The sequence below is a fragment of the Gopherus flavomarginatus genome, chromosome 5, assembly GCF_025201925.1.
Source record: "Gopherus flavomarginatus isolate rGopFla2 chromosome 5, rGopFla2.mat.asm, whole genome shotgun sequence".
Classification (NCBI taxonomy): Eukaryota; Metazoa; Chordata; order Testudines; family Testudinidae; genus Gopherus; species Gopherus flavomarginatus.
The window spans coordinates 151,844,416-151,869,600 of record NC_066621.1 but is presented as its reverse complement, the minus strand read 5'-3'; the positions used below and the strand labels follow the sequence as shown (position 1 = coordinate 151,869,600).

Here is a 25,185-nt window from a genome sequence, read left to right as displayed (position 1 = left end):
ACCAAACTCAGGGCAGACTAAGGGCAGCAGCTACAGTGGGGCCTCACGTTCCTAGTGGGCATGCGCAAATGCCGTGCACATGCGCAGTAGGGCTGCAGCGGTCGGGGTTGGAACGAGGGCGCCCGGTTCGGAGGCCGGGCGGCTGGTTCCGCTGGCAGCTTCCCCCCCTCCCCGTATTGGGGAGGCCGCGGAGCCCCATGGCAGCCGTGTTCCTGGTGACGCTCTACGAATACTCCCCGCTGTTCTACATCGCTGTGGTGTTTGTCTGCTTCCTGGTTACCAGCGGCCTGGTGCTGGGCTGGTGAGCGCGGGGCCCGGGATCGGGGCGGGACTGGTGAGCGCAGGGCCGGGCCGGGGGGGCTGAGCGCGGGGTTCGGGCCAGGGGGGCTGGTGAGCGCGGGGCCTGGGATTGGGGCCGGGGGGGGCGGGGCGGGGCGGGTCAGCGCGGGGCCGGGGGCGGGGCTGGTGAGCGCGGGGCCCGGGATTGGGGCGGGGGGGCGGAGCTGGTGAGCGCGGGGCCTGGGATTGGGGCCGGGGGGGCGGGGCGGGTCAGCGCGGGGCCCGGGATTGGGGCTGGACTGGTGAGCGCAGGGCCGGGCCGGGGGGGCTGGTGAGCGCGGGGCCGGGATCGGGGCCGGGCCGGAGGGGGCGGCGCTGGTGAGCGCGGGGCCGGGGGCGGGGCGGGGCGGGTGAGCGCGGGGCCGGGATCGGGGCCGAAGGGAGCGGGGCTGGTGAGCGCGGGGCCGGGATCGGGGCCGGAGGGGGCGGGGCAGGTGAGCGCGGGGCCGGGATCGGGGCCGAAGGGAGCGGGGCGGGTGAGCGCGGGATCGGGGTCGGGGGGGCGGGTGAGCGCGGGGTTCGGGCCAGGGGGGCTGGTGAGCGCGGGGCCGGGATCGGGGCCGGGCCGGAGGGGGCGGCGCTGGTGAGCGCGGGGCCGGGGGCGGGGCGGGGCGGGTGAGCGCGGGGCCGGGATCGGGGCCGAAGGGAGCGGGGCTGGTGAGCGCGGGGCCGGGATCGGGGCCGGAGGGGGCGGGGCAGGTGAGCGCGGGGCCGGGATCGGGGCCGAAGGGAGCGGGGCGGGTGAGCGCGGGGTCGGGATCGGGGTCGGGGGGGCGGGTGAGCGCGGGGTTCGGGCCAGGGGGGCTGGTGAGCGCGGGGCCGGGATCGGGGCCGAAGGGGGCGGGGCTGGTGAGCGCGGGGCCGGGATCGGGGCCGGAGGGGGCGGGGCAGGTGAGCGCGGGGCCGGGATCGGGGCCAGAGGGGGCGGGGCAGGTGAGCGCGGGGTCGGGATCGGGGTCGGGGGGGCGGGTGAGCGCGGGGTTCGGGCCAGGGGGGCTGGTGAGCGCGGGGCCGGGATCGGGGCCGGGGGGGCGGGGCGGGTCAGCGCGGGGTTCGGGCCAGGGGGGCTGGTGAGCGAGGAGCCGGGATCGGGGCCGGAGGGGGCGGGGCGGGTGAGCGCGGGGCCGGGGCGGTGCTGAGGCCCCGGCACCGGCTTGCGGGGGAGAGGAGGAGGAGGAGGAGCAGGGGCCTGGTACCGGGGTGGGGGATCTGGCACTGGCTTGGGGCTAGGCAGCGCGGGACCTGCACAGGGCAGTTTGTCGATGGCTGGGAGCTAAGGGGTCACTGGACGCTGCCCGGTTGTTCTGGTGCTGGAGCTCGGTGGGAGGTGGATGTTTAGGTGGAGAGGCGACAGTGTCCTGCGTGTGGTGCTCGGGTGACCAGATGTCCCGATTTTTAGGTCTTTTTCTTATACAGGCTCCTATTACCCCTCACCCCTGTCCCGATTTTTCACACTTGCTGTCTGGTCACCCTATGTGGTGGGTCTAGCTTAGAGGCAGCCTGATGCTTGTTGAATGTGAATAGAGCATGGAGGGTCCCCTGTAGAGTCAGGATTCAGCAGCAGTCTTACTGTCAGCTACTTTCAGAAACAGACACCACTGTTCCCATGGAGATGGGCAGCACGGGCTAGACCACATCTGCCAAGACAGGATTGCTTCCTACAGTTCATAGCAATAAATGCAGATCTTAACCAAGTGGTTGGCTGGGATGTGATGCAGTTGCAACTAATGAAGTATCTAGCCATTCCAGCAGAGCCTATTCCCTGTTGGCTAGTCAACTGATAAATAATCAAAAGCGTCTAGATGGCTGTTGTCTGGAAAGCCATGTTTGCACTGGGATCAGGAAATTGACTCAGCATAGATCCTGCCTCTTTATTGAATTAGCATTGATACCTGTAGTACTGAGTCTCCATATTTTCCTCATCCTTTGAAACTAGTGACTCTGGTTATTGGTATTGGTACTTTTGGTAGCTTATAAATATTCTGCTTGACTTTTCCTTCAGTGTAATGTCCTTTCTATGTTATCACCTCTTATTTAGCAGTCACTAGATAAATAAACTTGTAGCATCAATTCCTTTGAGCTTTATATAATGTTCCCTCTTGATTTCTTTTCCAATGATTAGAAGCATAACCTTTTTCTACAACTGGGATTCTCAAGTATGTTTTTGGATCAAGTACTGTTCTCATTTTTTATGAACTCCCTTCATGTTATACTAGTGTAAATGAAAGCAGAATCTGATCCTTCCTTGCTTGTCACCACTCCAACCTTATTGTCCGTCAGAGAATCTGCACAGCAGAGACCCTCCATAAATGTACTGAGTGTGGGAAAAGCTGTCATAGAAACTCTACTTTTTCTTACTTGTGGAATCCCTGCCTCATGGATGATACCAATGTTCTAAATTTAACCTGTATTGGGAGAGAATAAGAGATTGATTAAAGGGACAGCATTTCTATAATAGAGTTTTTTCCCGCAAGCACCACTCTGGTTCCTATCAGTTGTTCCTCCCTTAATGGAAGATGCTGGGTGCTCAGCCCTTCTGAAAATCAGGCTCCTTATTTAAGTGCATGAATATGGGGCCTAATTTTAGGAAAGTATTATCTTAAATTGTGTAGATTATAACATTTCTGTCACGTTATTAAACATCACAGAATCCACTCTGAGGATAAATCTGTGGTGGACTCTTCAACTCCAAACTGATTCACGACTGACCAATAGCAATCTGGAGTTGCCAGTTTCCATCCGTGGTGGTTCTTCCCTTGGAGCATTGCATCATCTGAAGAAATTTGATGGAAGCCCAGCATTGTGTGTGCATGGGAGGTAGAACACAATTAAGGTGGTGATTCCTTTTTAACATTCTCCTTCTCTCCCTCCTCACATGTTAATCTTAGAACACTGTTGTCTGCTTCTCACCTCTAGCACATTTTTGCTCCATCAGTTTTTAATATTTTTATAAACACGGAAGAGCTCACAACAGCTAATCACAACTTAAACAATTCCTTGGTGTGTATGTGTGTGCGTGCGTGGAAACATGCCTGCATATATATGTAAAGGGATTTTATGAGTTAAGGGCTGCTAATCATCAACAGGAGCCCTTACCCAGTGTCCCTCTGCTTTGGCTGCTGTGGGTTTCAATGGCCTGGGTTCTTAGCCACTAACTAGTGGTGCTTCCACCTGACTGTTTACAGTAATCAGGAACCGTACCTTACCTCCCAATGTCATTTTGATTATTCCTCGCCTAGTACTTATCCCTGTGGCTAGCTTCATACCTCATACATATATTCTTCTGACACCTCTCTAATGGATGAACCAACAATCAAGGTACACTTTATCTACAAGGGGAAATATAGAGGAAACATATAAAGGGGAGAGGAAGACTGATTTGGACTGGGTACATCTGTAATACTATACAACTCCCAAGTAACACTATCTGCAGGGTGGATTTCCATGGATTCACAAGTCCGTTTTACTCCATACCAGTGGGCTCTGTAAGGTGGAGGAACCCCACATATCTTGATGAGTCATTCTAGGCCAGAAGGTGCTTGAGTGCGGGGAGGTGATGAGGGTGCCGATTTGCCTAGGGAGCTGCCTCTCTTCAGCAGCAATAGGCATTACTCCTTGTGGAAAAAGTCTCCACAATGCAGGAGGGCCTCCTCAGTGTTTAAGTCCGGTTGGTCGTTCCCAGAATAGTTCAACAAACCCCTCTCAGGATAACATGGGCAACTTCCTCAGGCAGAGGAAGAGAGGCAGGAGATTGCCCGTGTCCACTTGGGCAGAGCTTTCATCCCCTCTCCGATCGGCTCAGTCAGCCCTCCATTGCCTAGGGTTCACTTACTCACAAGGCTCAGCACTACCCCCGTCTATTGGTGACGTGAACACACTGCAGTCTTCCCCATCTCTCATCTACCCACCAACAAGCTTGGTTCCCATTTTTGCCAGACCCATTAACCCAGGCTACATATATATAAAAATAAAATGGAAAATTAGACTTGGAATGAACAAGATGTGCATGAAACCTAAGCAATATCTTGTGATCCTTTGATGTTTTAACCATTACTTACCCTCTCACCTTTTGTTCATGGTCATCCTTTGCTGTGTTATGTGTGATTTAGGCCCTGATCCTATAATTAGGTGCATAGAGGCAGACTCCTCTACTCACACAGGTTTCCATTGGCCTCAGAAGGGCTATGAGTGAGTGCAGGGGCTCTCTGCATGTGTTTCATTGCAGAAACAAGATTTAAAATTGTAAACTCAGGACAGGGAATTTCCCCTTTGTTTGATCTGTCAAGTGCTGTGCATGCCTATGGTGTGATCTAAACAATAAATAATAATTTGGTACAGTCTCCTTTTCTATAATGTTGTTTGTCTCTTGTTTTTCAGTCATTTTCTGCAAGCAATCAGCAGTCCCATTTTATGGAGATGTTCCTGACTAAGCAAGTCAACCTGAGATACACGAACAACGTATGAACACTAAGGCCTACATTTGCAAAAGCATCTACTAACTTTCCATGCCTCCATTTTTGTAGCATGCCTGAGACACCTAGGGTCTGATTTTCAATGGAGCTGAGTATCTGCATCCCCAAATTCTGCCAACAGGAACTGTGGGCTCAGCACTCTGAAAAAGATGTCCCAAGGGATTCAAGTTGGGCATTCAAAAATTAGTGGACAGTCTTTGAAAATGTTGGCCTTACTTGTTATACAGATTTTTGACTCCTGAATTTTCACATGTGCCTTCAGTCTAGTGTCACTCGAGCAATATTATAAGGCTTATACTTTTGAAGATCAGAGGACAGACCCAGGGGCAGCTCCAGGCACCAGCACGTCAAGCACGTGCCTGGGGCGGCAAGCCACAGGGGACGCTCTGCCGGTTGCCATGAGGGCAGAAGGCAGATTGCCTTCGGCGGCATGCCTGCGGAGAGTCTGCTGGTCCCGCGGCTTCAGCAGACCTCCCACAGGCTGCGGCCGAATCCGCGGGACTGAGGACCTCCCGCAGGCAAGCTGCCGAAGACAGCCTGCCTGCCCTGCTTGGGGCGGCAAAATACCTAGAGCCACCCCTGGACAGACCTTTAGCCTGTATAAGTTGATGTGGCTCCATTGATTTGAATGGAGCTACATCAGTTTCCACATGTTAAGGATCTGACCCCTGATAACTAGAATATCATATTCTAACCTTGATTTCACTCTCCTTACAGTGCTATTGTAACTTCGAATTTAGTATTCATTTTCAGTTTTTACCTTTTTTTTTTTTTTTCCCTGGTTTCACAGAAGCCATTATTAGGTTTTTACTACTATTTGAATTTTGGAAGTGTCGTAACTCCCAGGACTGCACCTAGAAGAGGCTGTGGAAAAGATGGGAGAAACGAGGACACCATCTTCTCACACTGTCTCCTCCACCTCCTCCACTTCTGCGCCCACACCAGAAGTAGAGATGGTGGCGCAGTAACCTGGACCAGAGTGGGAAGCCTGGTTAGAAGTACTGGAATGACTTAAGCACTAGTGTATATACTGTTGTCAAATCCCCAACCCACTCCATATTTATCCATCTTATCTGTAAGTTGGTAATCAGCATTCAAAGCAAATAAGTTAGTGAACTACTTTTTATGGTAAAATGGGTCAAAAATGAAAAACTGTGTACAACTATAAAAAGAACAGAGTACTTGTGGCACCTTAGAGACTAACAAACTTATTTGAGCATAAGCTTTCATGAGCTAAAACCCATGCATCCAATGACTAACATGGCTACCACTCTGAAACCTGTATACAACTATGTTTCAGAATGCTTTTAAGATTTAAAAAAAAGGAAAAGTTTTATTTACCTAAAAAACTGCAAACTTAATTTTTTGCACAGATTTTTCACTTTATATATTTTTTGCTAATCAGCCCTGATAAATTCCTGGGAAACTTTAAGCAAGATAAAAACTGAAAATGAAGGGCCTTGTGTATTCAATACATCTAGTTATCGATGAACACAGTTTTTGCCTTTCGCTGATGAAAAGACTCTATACTAGAGACTTGTTTTTCCATGTCTGCTTGTCCTGGTGAATATCTGATTGCTATTGACCATGCAAAATGCTTTCAAAGAGCAAAGCTTTTTACCTTTGGAATCAACCAGGTGGCATAAAAGAGCAGGTATATTAAAAAAGCAATCGCTGGGGAGATTGCCTGCAAAATATTAAATCCACCCCCCTCAGGGTCAGAACTGCAACTAATGTAAATCAGTATAATACCAGTGAAGTCAGCAGAGCACTGCTGATTGAGGAACTGGCCTTTTGGGAACAAGGTGAACACTGCTGAATTACCAGGTTACTCAGTATACTATAGAAAAAGGGTGAACGTTGCCAACAAAGTGCAGTTAAATCTAAGCTTGTTTGCCAAGTATTGTCTCCTTCTTCGATTATGGTTATGATACACAGTCATCTTTTAAATAAAAATGCTCTATCAATTTTTCCAGCCTATTAGGCCTCCCTTCTGTGACTATGCGCAATCCTGATAAGCAGGCTAAGGAATCCAGTGGTTCTGGGAGCCCTTTGTTAAGCTACTGGGAACATATTGCTGCTACCAAGAACAGTCTTAAGGTTTTATTTCTTAAAGAGACACTGTCAACCTGAAAATCACACTTCTGTCTGATGCTTTACTTGCTGTTGTTACAAGTGACACTTTATGTTCTATAAAACACTAACAGACTAGAGGAAAAACAAATCTCATTTTAGTTGTCCATTTGCCAGCACTTTGTGTATAGTTCTGCTTCCCCTGTTGTTTTTTGTGGTCCTTTCACACAGCGACAGAGGAGGGAAATTGGTTGTGAAGCCACAAAAATTCAGACAGGCTCAGAGACAGACATTGTAGCTGAAACTTTTTTTAGCGCTTTTTAAAACTGACTAGATTTAAACTGACAATGTCCCTTTAAGCTTGATTTGCTTGTATGAGACCCATCTCATTGTGACAGCAAACTAGTGTAGCATATTTAATGGAAACAATAAATCTGGGGAAGTTCATACATTTTATGCCATCTTTATCAGGCAGTTTGTTATGAAGAAGCAGGTAGAGCATCCCGAAGAATTCCCCAGGGTGTAATATGCTGATGACTGAGTGAACCAACATTGTAAACCCTTTAAAAGGGCCATCACTTCAACTTTACAGCTAGCAGTGGTGAATATACTAAGTCATAAATGTTAATGGTGCAGCTGGAGCTAATAAATGACAATATATAAAATGAATGACCAAAAAAACCCCAAACCCTTCAAGCTATGTCTGCTGCTTCCTTTGTATAAAATCTAGGATAGATTAATACAGAAACAACATTTCTCCTGTTCAGTCCCTAAAACTGCCTTCTGAATTAGCATAATGTTTCCAGGACAGCATCCCCAGTCACTTCTAAAGGTGAATTTATCTGAAAACAGAAATGAGTGTGTATTTTGCTCTTATATTGTGTACATCACAGCTTTCTGTTGCTGGTGCATTTTAAAAGCTGCAGTCAAATAATATGAAAATCCTGCATTTTGTATTTAATAGGATCCTCCTGCAGTATTCTCTCTTGGGTCCTTCAGGTTGAATATCATGCTTAACAGTGCCTGTGAGTAAAGATAGGTAGGGAGCTGTGATTTTAAAAAATGATGGCCAAGGATCCTGACTGATACAAATGACCCCACTTGGGCTGGCATACTAACCTCAGCCTTGAGGGCCTGATCCAAACGCTGTTGAAATCAATTGGAGCCTCCCCGTCAGCTTCTTTGGGCTTTTATTCTGGGCCTGAAGCAGAAACTGACTCAAAGAAACATCTTCATAATCAAGATTAAAATATTAAACCCGGATCTTGCGATCCTCATGAACGCAAATCCCAGTGGCTATAACAAAAGCTGTGTGAATTCAAGGGGTGCAGGATCAGGCTCTAATTTCTTATTACTGCTGAAAGTACACAACGCATCAGGTTTGTCCCAACACTGAAAACAACTTCACTTGCCACTGAGCAAGCCGCAGCTCCTATAGATCTGGCTTTGGGGAAGTTTAGTCAAAATGTTACCACTAGAGGGCACTAATCATCTTCATTACTTTACCTCTGCAGAACTTTGAAAAAGAGGGAAAATACTCTCTCTTCAAAAGTTTGTCTGTAACAGGATTCAGAAAGATCTAGATAAATTCATGGAGGATAGATCCATCAATGGCTATTAGCCAGGATCGGCTTAGGTGGTGTCACTAGCCTCTGTTTGCCAGAAGCTGGGAATGGGGGACGGGAGATGGATCACTTGATTACCTGTTCTGTTCATTCTCTCTGAAGCACCTGGCATTGGCCACTGTCAGAAGACAGGATACTGGGCTTGATGGACCTTTGGTCTGACCCAGTATGGCCATTCTTATGTTCTTACTAGTGTTAAAGATTCCCACTTTTATTACTGTAAACCACTGTATTCCATGGATCCAGTTTTTGATTGACAGTATATACTATGCATGCATCCTAGCAAATATTCTGTAATTCCAAGCTGTAGTTCTTTTGTGTTGCTTGTTATTTAGATCTGAAAGGCAGTTCAAATATGCTAGCACCAACACATGCCCACTTATACATCTAGTGGTTCCATGTCTCTTAGGTTTGGTTGGGATGTTCCTGTGATCCTGCGAAATTCAGAAGAAATAGAATCCAGCGTAAGAGTATCCAAAAAGCAGATGAGACAAGTGAAGAATCCTTTTGGCTTAGAAATTCCGCATCCTGCTGCAGTTTCCATAACAAGTCAGTGGATTTTTTCATGTTAGGTTTTATTCAGTGCCCTTTCCCCACCTATAGCTCTCAGCCCTCACTTTCATTGCCATAACGTGTTTCCTTACACAGTTACCATAGAAATAGCTATACTTATGCAGCTTACCAAAACGTTGTGTATTTTAAAGTGGCACTGTCAATATTGTGGGGCTCAAAAATTAGATTTTTTTGAGTGATATAAATTTCATTAATAAAACCTGCTCTAGCAACAAATATTTTCAATGATTAAAAACGACTGGAGATGATAAAATACTGGACACAACTTCATTCATTGTGAAATCTGTCCCATCCACTTGAAATCGAAATAATTGGGCCCGATGCAGGTGAATTGCAGAGAAGCAGGGGATCTGTGCTTTTCTGCACCAAGTGGGAACAGTGAGCTCAGCTGATGAGCAGCTTTCCACTGTGCTATTGCAGCTTATGAGCTGGTATAGGAGCCCCTTCTTGCTCCTTGCACAAAGTGCTGGGGGAGCTGGATCTCTGTAGATGCAATGCCAGGTCTCAGCCCAGCCCCCTTACTCCCAATCTCCTCCTGTATGGCTGTCCACACCAGCCAAAGAAGAAAGATATTTGTATGTGCTTGTGATGTAAACTCAAGTGGTGGCTTGCAGTTTGTTTGTGGGTTTTTTTTTTTTTAAGTGCTGCTTTGTTCCCACATCCAGTCCATTGCAGAGCCGCCGCAGAATTCAGGAGATCCTCTCCCAGCCTGTGTCAAAGTTGGGCAGCAAACCTGTAAAACCTTCCTGTATGCAAATAAAAATCACTGCAGTAATGAGCTCAAGTCTCCTCATCCCTTTTCCCACAAAGAGTCTTGGTATTACAGGGCCAGAATTTCCAGACACACTGACAACTCCCATTCAGGCACCAGAATAATTGATCAGCGTTTCCAAACTGCTCAGCATGTTGGGTGTTGGGTGCTTCTCTGAGTCTGACCACCAGTGGGAGCTGAGCTCTTCTGAAAATCTGTCCCAAGCTGTGGAGCTGAGTTCTTGAAAGTCTGACCTACATCTCTTTTTAAAATCAGTCCCTAATGGCTAAGTATTGCTGTCTCCTGCACTGATAACAAGTGGGGAAAGAAACATGGCACATAGTTTCATCCCCACTGTGCACACGCAATGGGGCCTGATTCTTCCATCGAGCACAGGAGCGTGCTAGGCTGTGAGTCTAGTTAAATATCATTTTCCAAACGGCATAGTCTTTTGGGTAGGAGTCATACTCAGCCCCCTTAAAGAGCTAGTACATATAATGCTGTCAGCAGTAAATCTTACCTTGCATGAGGTGCCTTTGGAGCAGCAAAAGCTTGTTGGAGCTTGTGACCTTCCCCTTTCAAGTGCTCTAAAGCCACTCTAAATTAAAAAAAAAATCTGGGTACTGGCATTGCTTTCCCTCTGCTGCCTTTAAGGAATTACAGTTGGTAAATTCAGGATTTCTATATACTGGTGAGCTTGCATTGTGTGGGATGCATTTTCTTTTCATGCACTTATATATTGTTCTCTAAGGGGGCATAACACTGACACCTGATTGTCTGGAAGACTGTATCCTTACATGCTACTGGGGGTGCAGTGTTCAAAAACTACACGAAGCTTTGCGGAAACACGTCTATTGCTTCAGAATAAAGACTCCGCAGGCACTAGAAGATGCTCTCTACAGCGAATACGTGTATCGACAGCAGTATTTGTATCCTTTTATTTAAAAAAATATTTTGACAAACTATGCTAATTTTCTGGCACAGTGAGAATTGAACCTCATGAGCAGTCTGCAGTTTTTGGCACCGTGTATTTATGAATGAATAAGATTGAGAATACTCTTAGTGCAAGTGCCACATTTGTCTTCAATTGCAGTGACATTGATTGTTTTCCTTTACACAAATAAAGCATTAAAAAAACTGGCAAGGAAGAAAAATACTGTCAGTTGCCAGAAGATGCTCAAATTGCAGGCTTTGGCCCAGTGCCTAGATCTCGTTACCCACTGGTAGCTTTGTTGACTTTAGCTGACGAAGACGACAGAGAAATATACGACATTGTGAGTAATTTTAGAATGTATAGCAGGGCACCATACTGATGTGTTTGGATGCTTCTGAACGTGCATTAGGATTGAGTAGAAAGACTGGCTTTCTCTTCTCATGTTGGCCGAAAACAGAATGTAGGCCTCCCCTCTGCACTAATGATGGCTCCTTAAACAGAGGAACCTGGTGGTCCTGCTGAGCATGGGGTCGGGATGAATGTATGTGTGAGCCATTCAGGAAGTGCTCATCCTCTGCACAACACAGAGCTCATATCCATGAAGGTCTTTCTGTGCCAGCACATTGGAGCAGGGCATGAGGGCTAAGGAAGTGTCAGGCCCGGGTATCAACCACTGCAAATCCTTTCCCCTATCATATGGAATGTTGTGGAGCCTTTGATTTGGTTTAGCCTTTGTAACTTCTGTGGGTCAAGAAGAGGAATTCACCCCAGTACCTGGCAGAACTATTTAGACTGATCTCTGGGGAGAGGATTAGGACTGTAAGAATTGCCATACCAGATCAGACCCATTATTCATCTTTTCCAGTATCCTGTCCTGACAGTGGCAACACTGGATGTTGCAGAGAAAGTTGCGAAAATCACACAGTAGATGGATACTCAGTAACCTACTCCCATGAAAATCTTCTCCTAGTACCTAATAGTTAGAGATTAGCTTAAATGCTGAAGCAGGAGGTTTAATGTCCCTTCCAAAACTTTTTTTCCCCACAAAGGAATTGATTTCAGTTCCTGAGTGTTCAATGTGCAATATGTATATTTATCCAGTGTCTTTCTGAGTTTAAATGTTATATTTTGTTCCAAAAGCTTTAGTTACATGAATACTAATGTATATCGAGTCATACACATTTGAAGGCAAACTCCCCAATACGATTGACCTTCTCTACATACTAATATAGAAATCAGTCATGGCCAAAATAATACCCAGGAAAACTTACACATAGTTTCATCCCCACTTTTTCCAACTATTCCTATCCCTTAGCTTCCTGCTACCCACCATAAAGGCCTCAACAGCAGAATGTATCCAGCTCCTTCCCCAGTCAATACATCCAAGTATGCTTATAATTCAGTTTAGTTTAATAAAGATAAAATGTAGATTTAACAAACGTGCAAGAAGATTTCTTAAACTAACATGAGAAAGCTGGATTGTTTAACACGACATTTTTTGCATCACCTACCGGGGGAGAAACCCACTTTATTTTCCTATTTTTTTTTGATAGTTTTTCTTCCTGATTGTCATTGTCAAACACCCTTCAATTGGCCAAAGCAGCAGAAGCAGAATCTACTTGTAAATTAAAAGCAGAAACAGATTCTAGTCTTTTTCATGGTCCAAATGGAAGGACTGAATCTAACTTTGATGCAAAACTTCAAAAATGTAATCACTAAAAGAAAATGGTAAATGCTGAAATATTCTTAATCAAAAACATTTTTGATATGTACAAATCTTAAGGAAGCATTTTTATATTTAAGTCTAACAATACATCCAAGGTAAACCTCTGGTATGTCCCCCTGCAAACTCATGCTTGATTTTTTTTAATAGCTGTCACACAACTGGCATTTGTTGGTACATCTTTACCCCGATATAATGCTGTCCTCGGGAGCCAAAAAATCTTACCGCATTATAGGTGAAACTATGTTATATCGAACTTGCTTTGATCCACTGGAGTGCGCAGCCCCACCCCCATGGAGTGCTGCTTAACGTGTTTTATTCGAATTCGTGTTATATCGGGGTAGAAGTGTACTCAAATAATGTGTGGGGTTTTTAGTTGAGCATGGGATTGTAGGAATCATGCGTTTTCATGAATCAAAGGTCTCATCTACGTGGAGAAAATGAAATGTATTTATCAGAAATCTCAGCTAACACATTTAAAATATGTTTATTATTTAAACTGACTGGTTACTTATCATCTTCTTATCTTCTAGGTGTTTGCAAACTGATTGCTTAATTATTTGCTCCATTATCATGGCTAGATAAGTTTTTATTGGATCACTTGCTATTTACACAACATCGGTAAAATGAAGCAACTGCATGAGCAGAATGGGATCCAAATAACCATGTTTACTAACTATATATGAGATGCAAGGGCCAGCTCCATATGTGATTAAATTAATAGAGAATTAAAGGATAGGAATATAATGCCAGTGAACATGGTTTTATGGAAGATAGGTTTGTTTGACAAAACCTATTTCATTCTTTGAGATTGCAAATTTGGTTGATAAAGGTAACTGTGTAGATGTAATTTACTTTCTTTGTAAGTTGTGTGACTTAATACTGCACAACGTTCTTATTTTAAAAAGTAGGACTACAATCTCAGAAAAGTACACATTAAGTGGATTAAGAACTGGCTGACAGATCTCCAAAAGTAGTTGTCAATGGGGGTGTTTCTAGAGGGATTCCAACGGGATGGGGACTAGGCCTGATGCTATTCAACACTTTATCAGGGATCTGGAAGTAAATATAAAATGACTGCTGATAATAAAATGTGTGGATGTCACTCTAGCCTTTTATTTTATTTGAAGTGAATATAGTAATGTTATATTACACCACTGTGGGTTTGGCTCTGGTGGCTACAGTTTCAAGCCCAGAGTGAACATCACCTCTGCTATCTGCTTCAGATTTAGAGCCTCTAGGAACACACAAAGACCAGGGACAGTGACCCCACATATATTCACATGTATAAGGTCTAGTCTGCTTTACAAGTTTTATTGAAGTTACAATTAAGGGTATGATTAGACATGCATATAGAAATTTTATAAAGACCTATGCTAAAGTTACAAATATAGTCATACTCACATCCTTAACAATATTCTTAGAGTCTGATGGATTCCTTCCAATTGATCATCAGTGGAGGGATGATTCCTGCTGGTGTTTTCCCATAGGCAACTCATTTTACCCAGTCTGGGAGCCCTAGTTTATCTTCTGATTCTAACTTCACCTAATACTCTGCACATGTGCATGAAGGTGTCCACCCTTTTTTCCTTATTTGCATGGTGTCCCCTAAGAATACTGGGAATCCCATTTTTCATAGGTTGTTTATAGTTCCTTTTGTTCTCATTAGCATTTACGCACATCGGTTAGGGCATTTGTTAGTAGAAATTTAACTACTGGGTACCTTGAAGTCCAAAATTAACTTTGCAGTTAATTTTTCTCAGTATCACTCATTGGCACATCTTTTCCCGTAATCTTGTGGCATTGGCTTATTCTTTGGTCACCATTTTATGTCAAGTGTTGCTTAAGCCTCTGGCCTAGGCCATGTCTACATCTAAAGTTTTGCAGCGCTGGTTGTTACAGCTGTATTAGTACAGCTGTATAGGGCCAGCGCTGCAGAGTGGCCACACTTACAGCAACCAGCGCTGCAAGTGGTGTTAGATGTGGCCACACTGCAGCGCTGTTGGGCGGCTTCAAGGGGGGTTCCGGGAACGCGAGAGCAAACCGGGAAAGGAGACCCGCTTCGCCGCGGTTTGCTCTCTCGTTCCCGGAGCCACCCAGCAAACCGCAGGGAAGGAGACCTGCTTGCTCTGGGCTCTGGGAACGAGAGAGCAAACCGGGAAAGGAGACCCGCTTCGCCGCGGTTTGCTCTCGCGTTCCCGGAGCCACCCAGCAAACCGCAGGGAAGGAGACCTGCTTGCTCTGGGCTCCGGGAACGAGAGAGCAAACCGGGAAAGGAGACCCGCTTCGCCGCGGTTTGCTCTCGCGTTCCCGGAGCCACCCAGCAAACCGCAGGGAAGGAGACCTGCTTGCTCTGGGCTCCGGGAACGAGAGAGCAAACCGGGAAAGGAGACCCGCTTCGCCGCGGTTTGCTCTCGCGTTCCCGGAGCCACCCAGCAAACCGCAGGGAAGGAGACCTGCTTGCTCGGGGTTCCGGGAACGAGAGAGCAAACCGGGAAAGGAGACCAGCTTGATTACCAGAGGCTTCCTCCTTCCACGGAGGTCAAGAAAAGCGCTGGTAAGTGTCTACATTGGATTACCAGCGCTGGATCACCAGCGCTGGATCCTCTACACCCGAGACAAAACGGGAGTACGGCCAGCGCTGCAAACAGGGAGTTGCAGCGCTGGTGGTGCCCTGCAGATGTGTACACCTTCAAAGTTGCAGCGCTGTAACTCCCTCACCAGCGCTGCAACTTTCTGATGTAGACAAGCCCCTAGTATGGTTAAGCTGACATTTTATAGGCCTCAGCCTGTAGGCCTTAGATTTCAATCCTACTTACTTAGGTGCCTAATACATACGTATCCCTTCTGACTACTGGTCAACTTTATACTTGGATAATTCTGCTCTTAAATCTATTCAACATACAGTGACTATAAATGACGTGACATGTTAGTTAATCAGAATATCACACAATACATAAACAATAAATAGCAATGGGGGCAGGGGGATCATACAGAGCAGTCTGGATTGGTTGGTAAGATGGCCCCATTCAAACAAAATGTGTTTAAATACAGCCACATGCAGATAAGAAATGCAGCTCATACCTACTGGAAAGCAGTGACTCCGAAAAGGAATTAGGGTTTACAGTGAGCAAGCAACTTAACATGAGCTCCCGGTGCCAGGCTGTGACAAGAAGGGTTAATGTGATCCTTGGATGTAGAAACACGGGAGTACTGAGTTAGAAGTAAGTGAATGATTTTTACTTCTGTGTCCTGCATTGGTGAAGAGCAATAACTGTCCACATTTAAAAAAGGAAGTTGAAAAATTGGAGAGGGTGCAGAAAAGAGCCACAGGAATGATTTGAGAGCTGGAGAAAATGCAATAGTGAGAGGCATAAAGAGCTTAATCTTTCTGATAAGCTGAAACTGACTGAGAGTTGGTTTGATTACGGTGTGTAAGTACTTAGTGGGGAGAGAAATACCTAAATGCTCTTAATGTAGTGGAGAAGGCAGAACAAGAACCAGTGTCTAGAAAACAGAAGCCAGAGACATTTAAATTAGAAATTAAATACAGATGTTAAGCAGTGAGGGTGATGGTTAAATCTGCTAAGGGGAGTGGTGGATTTTCTATATCTTAATGTCTTCAAGACTGGTTGCCTTTCTGGAAAATATGATTAAGCCAAATGCACATTATGCTGTAGTCAAACAAGTTATTGGGCTCAATACTGGAGTAACTAGGTGAAATTTAACATCCTGTAATATCCAGGAAGTCAGGGCTAATGGTCCCTTCTGGTCTTAAACTCTATGAATCTATATACACTGCTGCTTCTCCTGGGTTTTTTAGCAGCTTCTGAAATACAGAGGATAGTGAGAACCCTAACAGCATGTCTATACTGTAGTTAGACACCCATGGCTGGCCTATGCCAGCTGACTCAGGCTCATGGGGCTTGGGCTGCAGGGCTGTTTCATTGCAGTGTAGACTTCTGGGCTCAGACTGCAGACTCAGCTCTGGAACTCTCCCACCTCGCAGGGTCCTGGGACTCAGGCTGGAGTCCAGGCTCTAGGACCCTGCAAGGTGGGAGGGTCCCAGAGGTGAGGCTGCAGTCGGAGCCCAGAAGTCTACACTGCAATGAAACAGCCCTGCAGCCCAAGCCCCAGGAGCCTGAGTCGGCTGGCACAGGCCAGCTGTAGATTTGTAATTGCAGTGTATATATACCCACAGAGGGTTTGCGTACTATTTTAAGGGATACTACTCAATATAGTCTACTGTTCTATTATATATTTTCTTCTTGTGAACTAAAACATAGTTTTGATAATGCAGCTGTAGACCAGGTCCCATTTATTAAGCAGGGATCTATGTAACAATCGTTGCTTATTGCAAATCGACACAGCGTAATTGCACTAATAGAACTGGGGCTGTTGGTTCTTAAATCCTTGTTATCTAATACCAAATCTGTCATTCTGAGTATTAGGGACATCTTGATTCCAAAACTAAACAAATGGATCACTATTAAGATATAAAATATACTGTGATTAAAAAATGAGGCTCTAGCTAGCCCTGGGGCATAGTAAATGTGATTAGTATAAATACATATGTTTAATTCATTTAATCTCTGCATGCTTTATATTTGCATTAGCTAACTAGAGGTATCCTAAGTGCATGTCTGATCCCCAAGCTTGTTAAATAACTTTAAACAAAAAACATCTTATAGATTCCTCTTTCTTCCGAGAGCTTTGGAATTTGCAATAATATTGGGCTTCTCTCTTCTTTACAATCCATTATGGTTGCTTGGTTGGTTGTTTTCTTGGTTTGAAAACAATTCATAAGCATAAAATACTATTATTCTCAGCAAAGTGACCATAAAAATCAGTCTGCAGGTTCCATATCTTGTTCTTCTCAGTGACTTTTATGTCCTGTATTTGCTCTGTGTACAGGCTGAATGATGATACCTCTAAATGCCATCTGGGATCTGAGTGTTTTGTGGTACAAGGAGAACACAAATAGGAAAGTGACAGTGGAGGTGTTCTCCCTTTACATCATCAGTAACAGACATTCTGCAGTCAGAACTTAGCTGGTTACTCCTATTATCCAAGGCAGGATACAATCCAGCCACAGAAGAGCAAGTCATATTGGACTTGTACTATTTATGGTTCTTTAAGGCCAGATTGTGATTGGCTTTTACTGGGTACTCAAGGAGTTTCACTCCCGCACTCCCTCTTTGTGTGCCCTTGTGCAAGAGCGAGTCACAATTTCAGTCATGCTCTCTCTGGGTGAAATTCATTGCTGTTCAGAGGTCCAGCATGAGGCGCATACCATAGTAAACAGTAATGTATTATCGTGGCATCTAGGAGCTCTAGTCCTGGACCAAGACCCCATTGTGCTAGGTGCTGTACAAACACAGAACTTAAAGACAGCCTCTGTCCCAAAGAGGTTACAGTCATCAGGTATTTAAGCATTTGTCTGCTTTTGACTACATGTGCTTAAGTTTTTTTCTGGTTGGGCCCAAGTCCATTAGCTGGGAGCTGTAGTAAGATAATCTTCGCTGTGAATTAGCCACAGAAGAAGTTACGCAGCACAGAGTGGCTGTAGAATCTGACGCTTGGGTTGGTCTGTTTGATCACATGTTCAACAGCTATCTGGGACAGCAACCCTTAGAAACAAGACAAACAGTTAAACACGCTATGAAGAGACATAAACTGAACCATATACTTGTTTTACCTTGTCTAATCTCTTAATAGACTCCCTATTGTTTGTATGTGATGTGCATGTCACTGCACGTATATAAATCAACAAGGAAGGAGATAGTGCTAAATAAAACCTTTGTTTTTAGATTTCAATGGTATCCGTAATTCATATTCCCGATGAGAGTTACAGACTTTCCTGCAGAATATTATATCAGTATCTGCTTCTGGCCCAAGGTCAATTTCATGACCTTAAGGTAAGCTGTGTTCTGAGTCTTACTTCACTCTGATTGCAGTATTCATTTAGTTTGTGTAGACTACAGTCACCCTAAATTGGTACAGTGTCTGTTTTTTTCAGTCTGGTATTATGCAGGGAGCTGGATGATGGTTAAATTTATCTTGTCACTAAATTAGTTCCATGCAGACTTACAATGCAACCTACATTCACTTCTGAAAATGTTTGACCTCTCCTACAGAAAATCCCTTATTTGTATATATTTATATTCCAGGCAATCCCAGGTAGTAACAGATTAACAGGAATAATAGCTGCAGATATTACAGAGTATTCAGAATGGGCCTGATCCAAAGCCCATTCAAGTGAATGAGAGTGCTTCTGTTGACTTCCGTGAGATTGGATTGGGCCCAATGTGCAGCATTAAATCAGTATGCTGAAAATGGATGTTGACAATAATTTATGATAACTTCTAAAGTCTTTGTTTTTATAGTATAACAGTAAAATACAATATACTTAATACACAGATAATGTCTATATAGTATCTATGAATTATAAGGAATGGGCCAACTTCATTCCTTGATGGAACTCAGTTGACTTGAAGTTTAAACCATGAATAGATTTATCTCAATAAGTCCAGGAATTTGTGTGGTAGATATTTGCTCCACATAATCCACCCAAAAGAAATCCCCATAAGCTTTATGGTGTGGGTATTATTACTGCATAAAACATACTGTTGGCAATAAACAAATAATAATCACTACCATTTTGAATTGTGTGTACAAATTTGTGTTTATATACATAGACTCATAGACTCTAGGATTGGAAGGGACCTCGAGAGGTCATCGAGTCCAGTCCCCTGCCCTCATGGCAGGACCAAATACTGTCTAGATGATCCCTAATAGACATTTATCTAACCTACTCTTAAATATCTCCAGAGATGGAGATTCCACAACTTCCCTAGGCAATCTATTCCAGTGTTTAACTACCCTGACAGTTAGGAACTTTTTCCTAATGTCCAACCTAAATCTCCCTTGCTGCAGTTTAAGCCCATTGCTTCTTGTTCTATCATTGGAGGCTAAGGTGAACAAGTTTTCTCCCTCCTCCTGATGACACCCTTTTAGATACCTGAAAACTGCTATCATGTCCCCTCTCAGTCTTCTCTTTTCCAAACTAAACAAACCCAATTCCTTCAGCCTTCCTTCATAGGTCATGTTCTCAAGACCTTTAATCATTCTTGTTGCTCTTCTCTGGACCCTCTCCAATTTCTCCACATCTTTCTTGAAATGCGGTGCCCAGAACTGGACACAATACTCCAGTTGAGGCCTAACCAGCGCAGAGTAAAGCGGAAGAATGACTTCTCATGTCTTGTTTACAACACACCTGTTAATGCATCCCAGAATGATGTTTGCTTTTTTTTGCAACAGTATCACACTGTTGACTCATAGATATACACTCTCTGTGTATATGGTATTGTAACTGCTTTTTAGAATAGAATATAAGAGCAGGTTTCCATTCAGATAGGTCAGTAGCCAGATATCTTCAAAAAGTTCTGTTTGCCCTTGCAACTGGACACTTTAGGAAGTTAATGTAGACTTCAGTGTTACCCATTCTCTTAATGAGACGGGTGTTCCTTTTCCAGTGCCTTGGGATGCTATGTTTGACATATGTCGGTGATGCTGTTGTTTTACCCACAACGTTTATATAGCATCATGAGTGTTAGGTAGTTCTTTGCAATCACAGACCCTTTGCAAGCATGAAAGACCTGGACTGGAGAGCTTGCAGTCTAGATAAAATGAGACAGGAAAGCACAAGAGATGATAAAATGTGGTGGATTTGAAGGGAGAGAGAGAGTATGTGCTTGGTAGAAGAGGTCAAGGACATCACTCCAGGCATATGGAGCAGCATGCTAGAAAGTACAAAGCCTTGAGCAGAACCTCATCCATTGTAAACCTGTATAGCTACACTGAAGTCCATGAACTACACTGCCTTGTGGCAGCTGGGGATCCGGTCTCTTATCTCTAATTTTCCCATTAGTGTTTCTGCACCTTTTATCTTCCCAAAATACACATAACTGAAGTCAGGGGAGTTGTGGCCGTTCACTCCAAGGCTGAATTTGGTCCTGTGTTAGGGTGACCAGATGTCCCGATTTTATAGGGACAGTCCCAATATTTGGAGCTTTGTCTTATTTAGGCACCAATCCCTCCTTTCCCCCCACCCCCCGCTCCTGATTTTTCACACTTGCTGTCTGGTCACCCTATCCAGTGTTGAACTGAATAGGAAGCATGTGTGTAGAGAGAAGAAAGGCCCCATTAGTTCGCATTTGCTCTATAGTAGATCACATGACAATGTGCAATTACTGAATTCTGCTGAAACTTGGTTGTGTGTGTTTTGTCCATAGCAACTCTTCATGTCTGCAAGCAACAGTGTCCCGCCCTTGAGCAATGCCTCTGGAGAGAGCAGCACTGACAAAAGCTTGCTGGAAAAGGTTGGACTGGCCGAAGTTGAATCAGACTTACATGATGAAAACAGTAAAGACTGTGTCGTCTGCCAAAATGGAACAGTGAACTGGGTCCTCCTGCCCTGCAGGCATACGTGTCTGTGTGATGGGTGTGTGAAATATTTTCAACAGTGTCCAATGTGTAGGCAGTTTGTTCAAGAATCTTTTCCACTTTGAAGTAAAAAGGAGCAAGATCAAGATGAACCTGAACACATTTTCCAGGATGTTCCCCACGGAGCAGACTTTTAGTGGAAAGCCAAGAATTATCAAGTTGTACTCTCAAATGCGTGATGTAGAACTTAAAGCATTTTCTGTCCATGGGAGGATCTGCAGTGTAACTGTATGGTTTTGCTGTTAGTTACTAGACCAATTTAAGCCTCCTTTTCACATCCACACTGCATACCATTACTGGAACGCTGCATATGCACTGGTAATATGGACAGAAGAAGTGTGTAGGAGATGTGTGAAGAATGAGTTTTTTGATAACTGTTGACTGGATGTTCATGAAGTATTAGAGATTATTTTGACAAGTAGATTTAGGTGAGCTAAACTTTAGAAAGAAAAGAACAAAGGCTTACATACAACTGAAATTGAAAAGTACTTTTCCTATATATATAGGTTTTAAATGTGAAATTAGAAAAAAAATATAATTGTAATCCTGTATAATTTAGATATTTAGCACTTTAAAGAATGAAAAATGAAGGAAACCAAATATTTAAGAATCTGTTCTTAGTTTCAGTATAAATCCGTATGTATTTATTTTGTATGTGACGAACTTGGCCATGGGAAGTGCTGGGCTGCTCAACTCCTGTTAAAGTTACTGGGAGTTAAGGATATTCAGGACATTAATGGGAATGGACCTCCTGTAATTGTATTCTGTTTCTGCTGCTTTGGAAGAGATTTTCTGCGTGCACGCGGCCTGATCCAAAGCCCTCGAAGTGATTGGAAATATTCCCATTGATGTTAGTGAGTTTTATCTCAGGCTCCTACTGACTATCAAGCAAGTAGAACATCTAAGTGAGCTCACTGTGTATGGACTGCCACACTGCACTTACAGGGCTTTAACTCTTGCTAGTGTGACAGCTATGGATTCTGAAGGGCTAACTTTTGCAAGGAGAAGAGACTAATTATTTTGTAGATGATGTGAATTTGGCAGCATGTCCTGTTCCATGACACGGACAGCCTAGTCTGTGAGTTTGCTAACTCCCCCATATCCTTCATTACCTCCATGTGGATGAGAACAGGCTAACCATGTTACCTTCCCTCATATCACTAGTAAGAAAAGGAGCTGAAAGACAGCAGAAAACACAATTGTCATCTATCAAAAAAATAAAATAAAAAAAATAATAAAAATGGGTGTTGAGAAGAGAAATGATGCTGTTCACTTCTTAATACAAGAAAGGCTAATGTAATTCAGGATGATGTAACTTCTAGGCCAGGACTTCTCCTCTGGTGGGGTGAGACACCAAAGTAAAAACAGCAAACTCCCACCCTCACTATGGGAGATGGGCTTGGAGAGAAGGAGAAATTTGCTCCCTCCTCCTTGCTCTGCCACTGCTCCACCAGCCCCTCCATTCCCAGACCAGCTTCTCAGGCCTCCCCCTTCCCTCCACACAGCACTCACTCTGTGGAGGGAAAGCCTGGCTTCAAGAGGCATCTCCCAGCCTCTTTTACTGGTGCTTCCCTTAAACTGAGCACTGCACAGAAGGAGTCCCCAATCCAGAGCCCTAAATTATCTGCAGTTTCTTGCCATGATTCCAATTGCAAAAACCTTTGTGACCGGAATGGTTTATGGGAGCTGGAAGGTCATGCCAAGAAGCCATGGGTGGTCTTTGGGAGGCTGAGAGACAATGCACTAGGCCACCTGTGATTTATTAGGAAGTGGCATGGTTTATTAAAGTGAGTATTGGGATTGCCTCTAGAATTCTAATCTTGGCTCCCCGTCACTCCATTGGTAACTTTAAGGAAACATCACTTGCACCATGTATCAAACAGAGATAATAGCCAGGGGTGTTGTGAGGACTGAATGATGTTTGCAAAGAGTTTTTGAGACTAGAAAGTGCTGGCTGGATGCTAAGTGTTCTTACTTCTAATTTAACTGTGTATTGACTATGAGAACATCCCTCAGTGTGCTCCCAGAGACAAAGTTGCAGTGCCCCAGAGCCACTTGTCTGAGATTCCCTGGGCAGGGTTAGCCTCTTTGGACATTGAGCCTCCTGTGCCCTGCATTACAGATGCTCTTTTTGGACATGCATCTGAAGAGGTGAGTTTTTTACCCACAAAAGTTTATACCCAAATAAATCTGTTAGTCTTTAAGGTGCCACCGGACTCCTCGTTTTTTCACAAGGAGTGTTTCCCCCTTGGCCCCTTACCACTTGGTTATACAGGTAGCTTCTCTTCCTTGATTCAGGGGCTATTTATTTATTTTACAGGAGCATCCACAGGCACCAGCTGAGATCTGGCCCCATTGTGCTGCGTGCTGTGAATACACATAACCTGCTGGGAACAGATACCAATCTAAATAGACAAGGACAGGAATACAAGTAGAGGTGTAGAGAGATGAACTGACTTGCTTAAGGACACGCAGTAGGTCAGTACCATGGGCAGCAGGTGACCCGTCAGCCCAGGGAGGCTAGCTCCTACCTGTCCTGCCTGAGGCCCCACCAGAGCCCAGAATCCTCCCCTCTCTGCGGCTGCTAGCCCCTCCCTGCAGCTCACCAGGCCAGGTGACATGCATCTCCCAGCCCCAGAGTGCCAGACAGGCAGTGCATGGCCCCCCCAGTCCTGAAGCACCAGGCAGTGCATGGTCCCCCCAAGCGCTGGGCAGGAGGTGCACAGCCCCCACCCCCAGTACCCCCAAGCACAGGGCAGGCAGCTCCCCACCAGTGCTGGGCAGCACAGCCCCACTGCCAGGGGACCCCTCAGCACTCGGAGGCCCCAGCCACAGGCCAGCCATGGCCTCCACAACCCTGACCCCAGTCCCAGAACACTTCCCTGAAGATGAGTGACCTGGTTGCCTGGGCTGGGGCCAAAGGGGAAGGGCATTAGGGCAAGCAGGAGGGGGTCTTCTGGGCAGAGGTTGGGCAGAGCCACGCCAGGCTCTTTGAGGAGGCACAGCCTTCCCCTACCACCCATGCTCAGTACCAGTGCTGGGAGGAGAACCCAGGCATCCTGAGTCCCACTCTAGTGCCCTGTCCATCAGACCAGACCTGAGCCCTTCTTGCAGTATAAGGGCTGGGTTTGTACTACTTTATCTTTGTCACTTTACAAATCATAGTTAAAGCAGTACAACCCCCTCTAGAGAATGCAGTTATACCAGTGTACAGGGGCTTTACACCCTTCTAGCTTATTCTTCCTCGAGCGCTAGCATGTCCAGCGGATACCGCTAGGGGAAACATCTCCGACAGCCCTTATCGGGGCGCTCGCACATCTAAATTGGAATGGACATGTGCAGCACATCTCGAAGAACAAGTTACAAAAGATAGGTAACCATTTTTTCCTATACGTTTATGGGAATATTCTATGCCGGTGTTGTCACCGTTCAGTCCGTCCTGGGGTGGCTGAGAACAGTGGGGCGAAGCTAGTGCACAGCTCCTTGATCTGTTGCCGCTGCAGATGTTCCAGGGTTGTGGAGAGGTTCACTTCTTCCACACCACCGTCACTTTTTCCTTCGTAGTAGACACCGTCAGGCCACTCAGCGTCATCTCCTCCCTGGGTTGTAAACTGACAAACCTGTAAGTCTCTGGAATAAAAGGGCTTGAGAGAATTAACATGGTACACTCTGGGCTTTAGGGAGGAATTGGGAAATGCTATGAGGTAGTTAACAGCTCCCAGGCTCTCTTGGACCGTGAATGGCCCTTCCCATGATGATTCCATCTTATGGGCCTGTTGCGCCTTCAGGACCATAACCTGGTCTCCTACCTTGAAGGAACGCTCTCTGGTATGTCTATCATACCAGGCCTTTTGCTCTTTCTGAGCATCCTTTAAGTTTTCTTTAGCAAGGGCTAAAGAGTGTCAGAGGGTGCTTTGTAGGTTGCTTACAAAGTCCAGAATGTTAGTTCCTGGAGAAGGTGTAAACCTCTCCCATTGCTGCTTCACCAACTGTAATGGCCCCTTAACCTCATGGCCATACACAAATTCAAACGGTGAAAACCCTAAAATGGGATGTGGTATAGCCCTGTAGGCAAAGAGCAACTGCTGCAACACTAGGTCCCAGTCATTGGAGTGTTCATTCATGAATTTATGTATCATGGCCCCCAAAGTCCCATTAAACCACTCCACCAGGCCATTGGTTTGATGGTG

The 25,185-nt window shown here is 45.2% G+C and overlaps 1 protein-coding gene across 3 annotated transcripts; it reads left to right on the top strand.

Moving 5' to 3' along the window:
• The first annotated feature begins 76 nt into the window (after positions 1 to 76).
• Positions 77 to 23,203, top strand: CGRRF1 (cell growth regulator with ring finger domain 1). 3 transcript variants are annotated; one of them, XM_050952710.1, is made up of 7 exons: positions 260 to 301; positions 7,849 to 7,909; positions 8,919 to 9,058; positions 10,585 to 10,762; positions 10,960 to 11,107; positions 18,301 to 18,408; positions 20,785 to 23,203. In XM_050952710.1, the coding sequence occupies exons 3-7, from the start codon at positions 8,995 to 8,997 to the stop codon at positions 21,058 to 21,060; spliced, it is 774 nt and encodes a 257-aa protein (XP_050808667.1). In that variant the 5' UTR covers positions 260 to 301; positions 7,849 to 7,909; positions 8,919 to 8,994; the 3' UTR covers positions 21,061 to 23,203. The 3 variants fall into 3 exon arrangements, with proteins under 3 accessions (XP_050808666.1, XP_050808667.1, XP_050808668.1); XM_050952709.1 differs by lacking the exon at positions 7,849 to 7,909 and having other exon boundaries at positions 77 to 301; XM_050952711.1 differs by lacking the exons at positions 260 to 301; positions 7,849 to 7,909 and adding an exon at positions 5,600 to 6,465.
• Positions 23,204 to 25,185: the final 1,982 nt, after the last annotated feature.

Bases quoted from the DNA above. Each gene is read 5' to 3' on its own strand.
- CGRRF1 (XM_050952709.1), top strand. From the start codon at position 198: ATGGCAGCCGTGTTCCTGGTGACGCTCTACGAATACTCCCCGCTGTTC. The intron at 9,059-10,584 runs GTCAGTGGATTT...TTGTTCTCTAAG, and splicing joins TGCTGCAGTTTCCATAACAA to GGGGCATAACACTGACACCT. The intron at 11,108-18,300 runs GTGAGTAATTTT...CTTTGTTTTTAG, and splicing joins ACAGAGAAATATACGACATT to ATTTCAATGGTATCCGTAAT.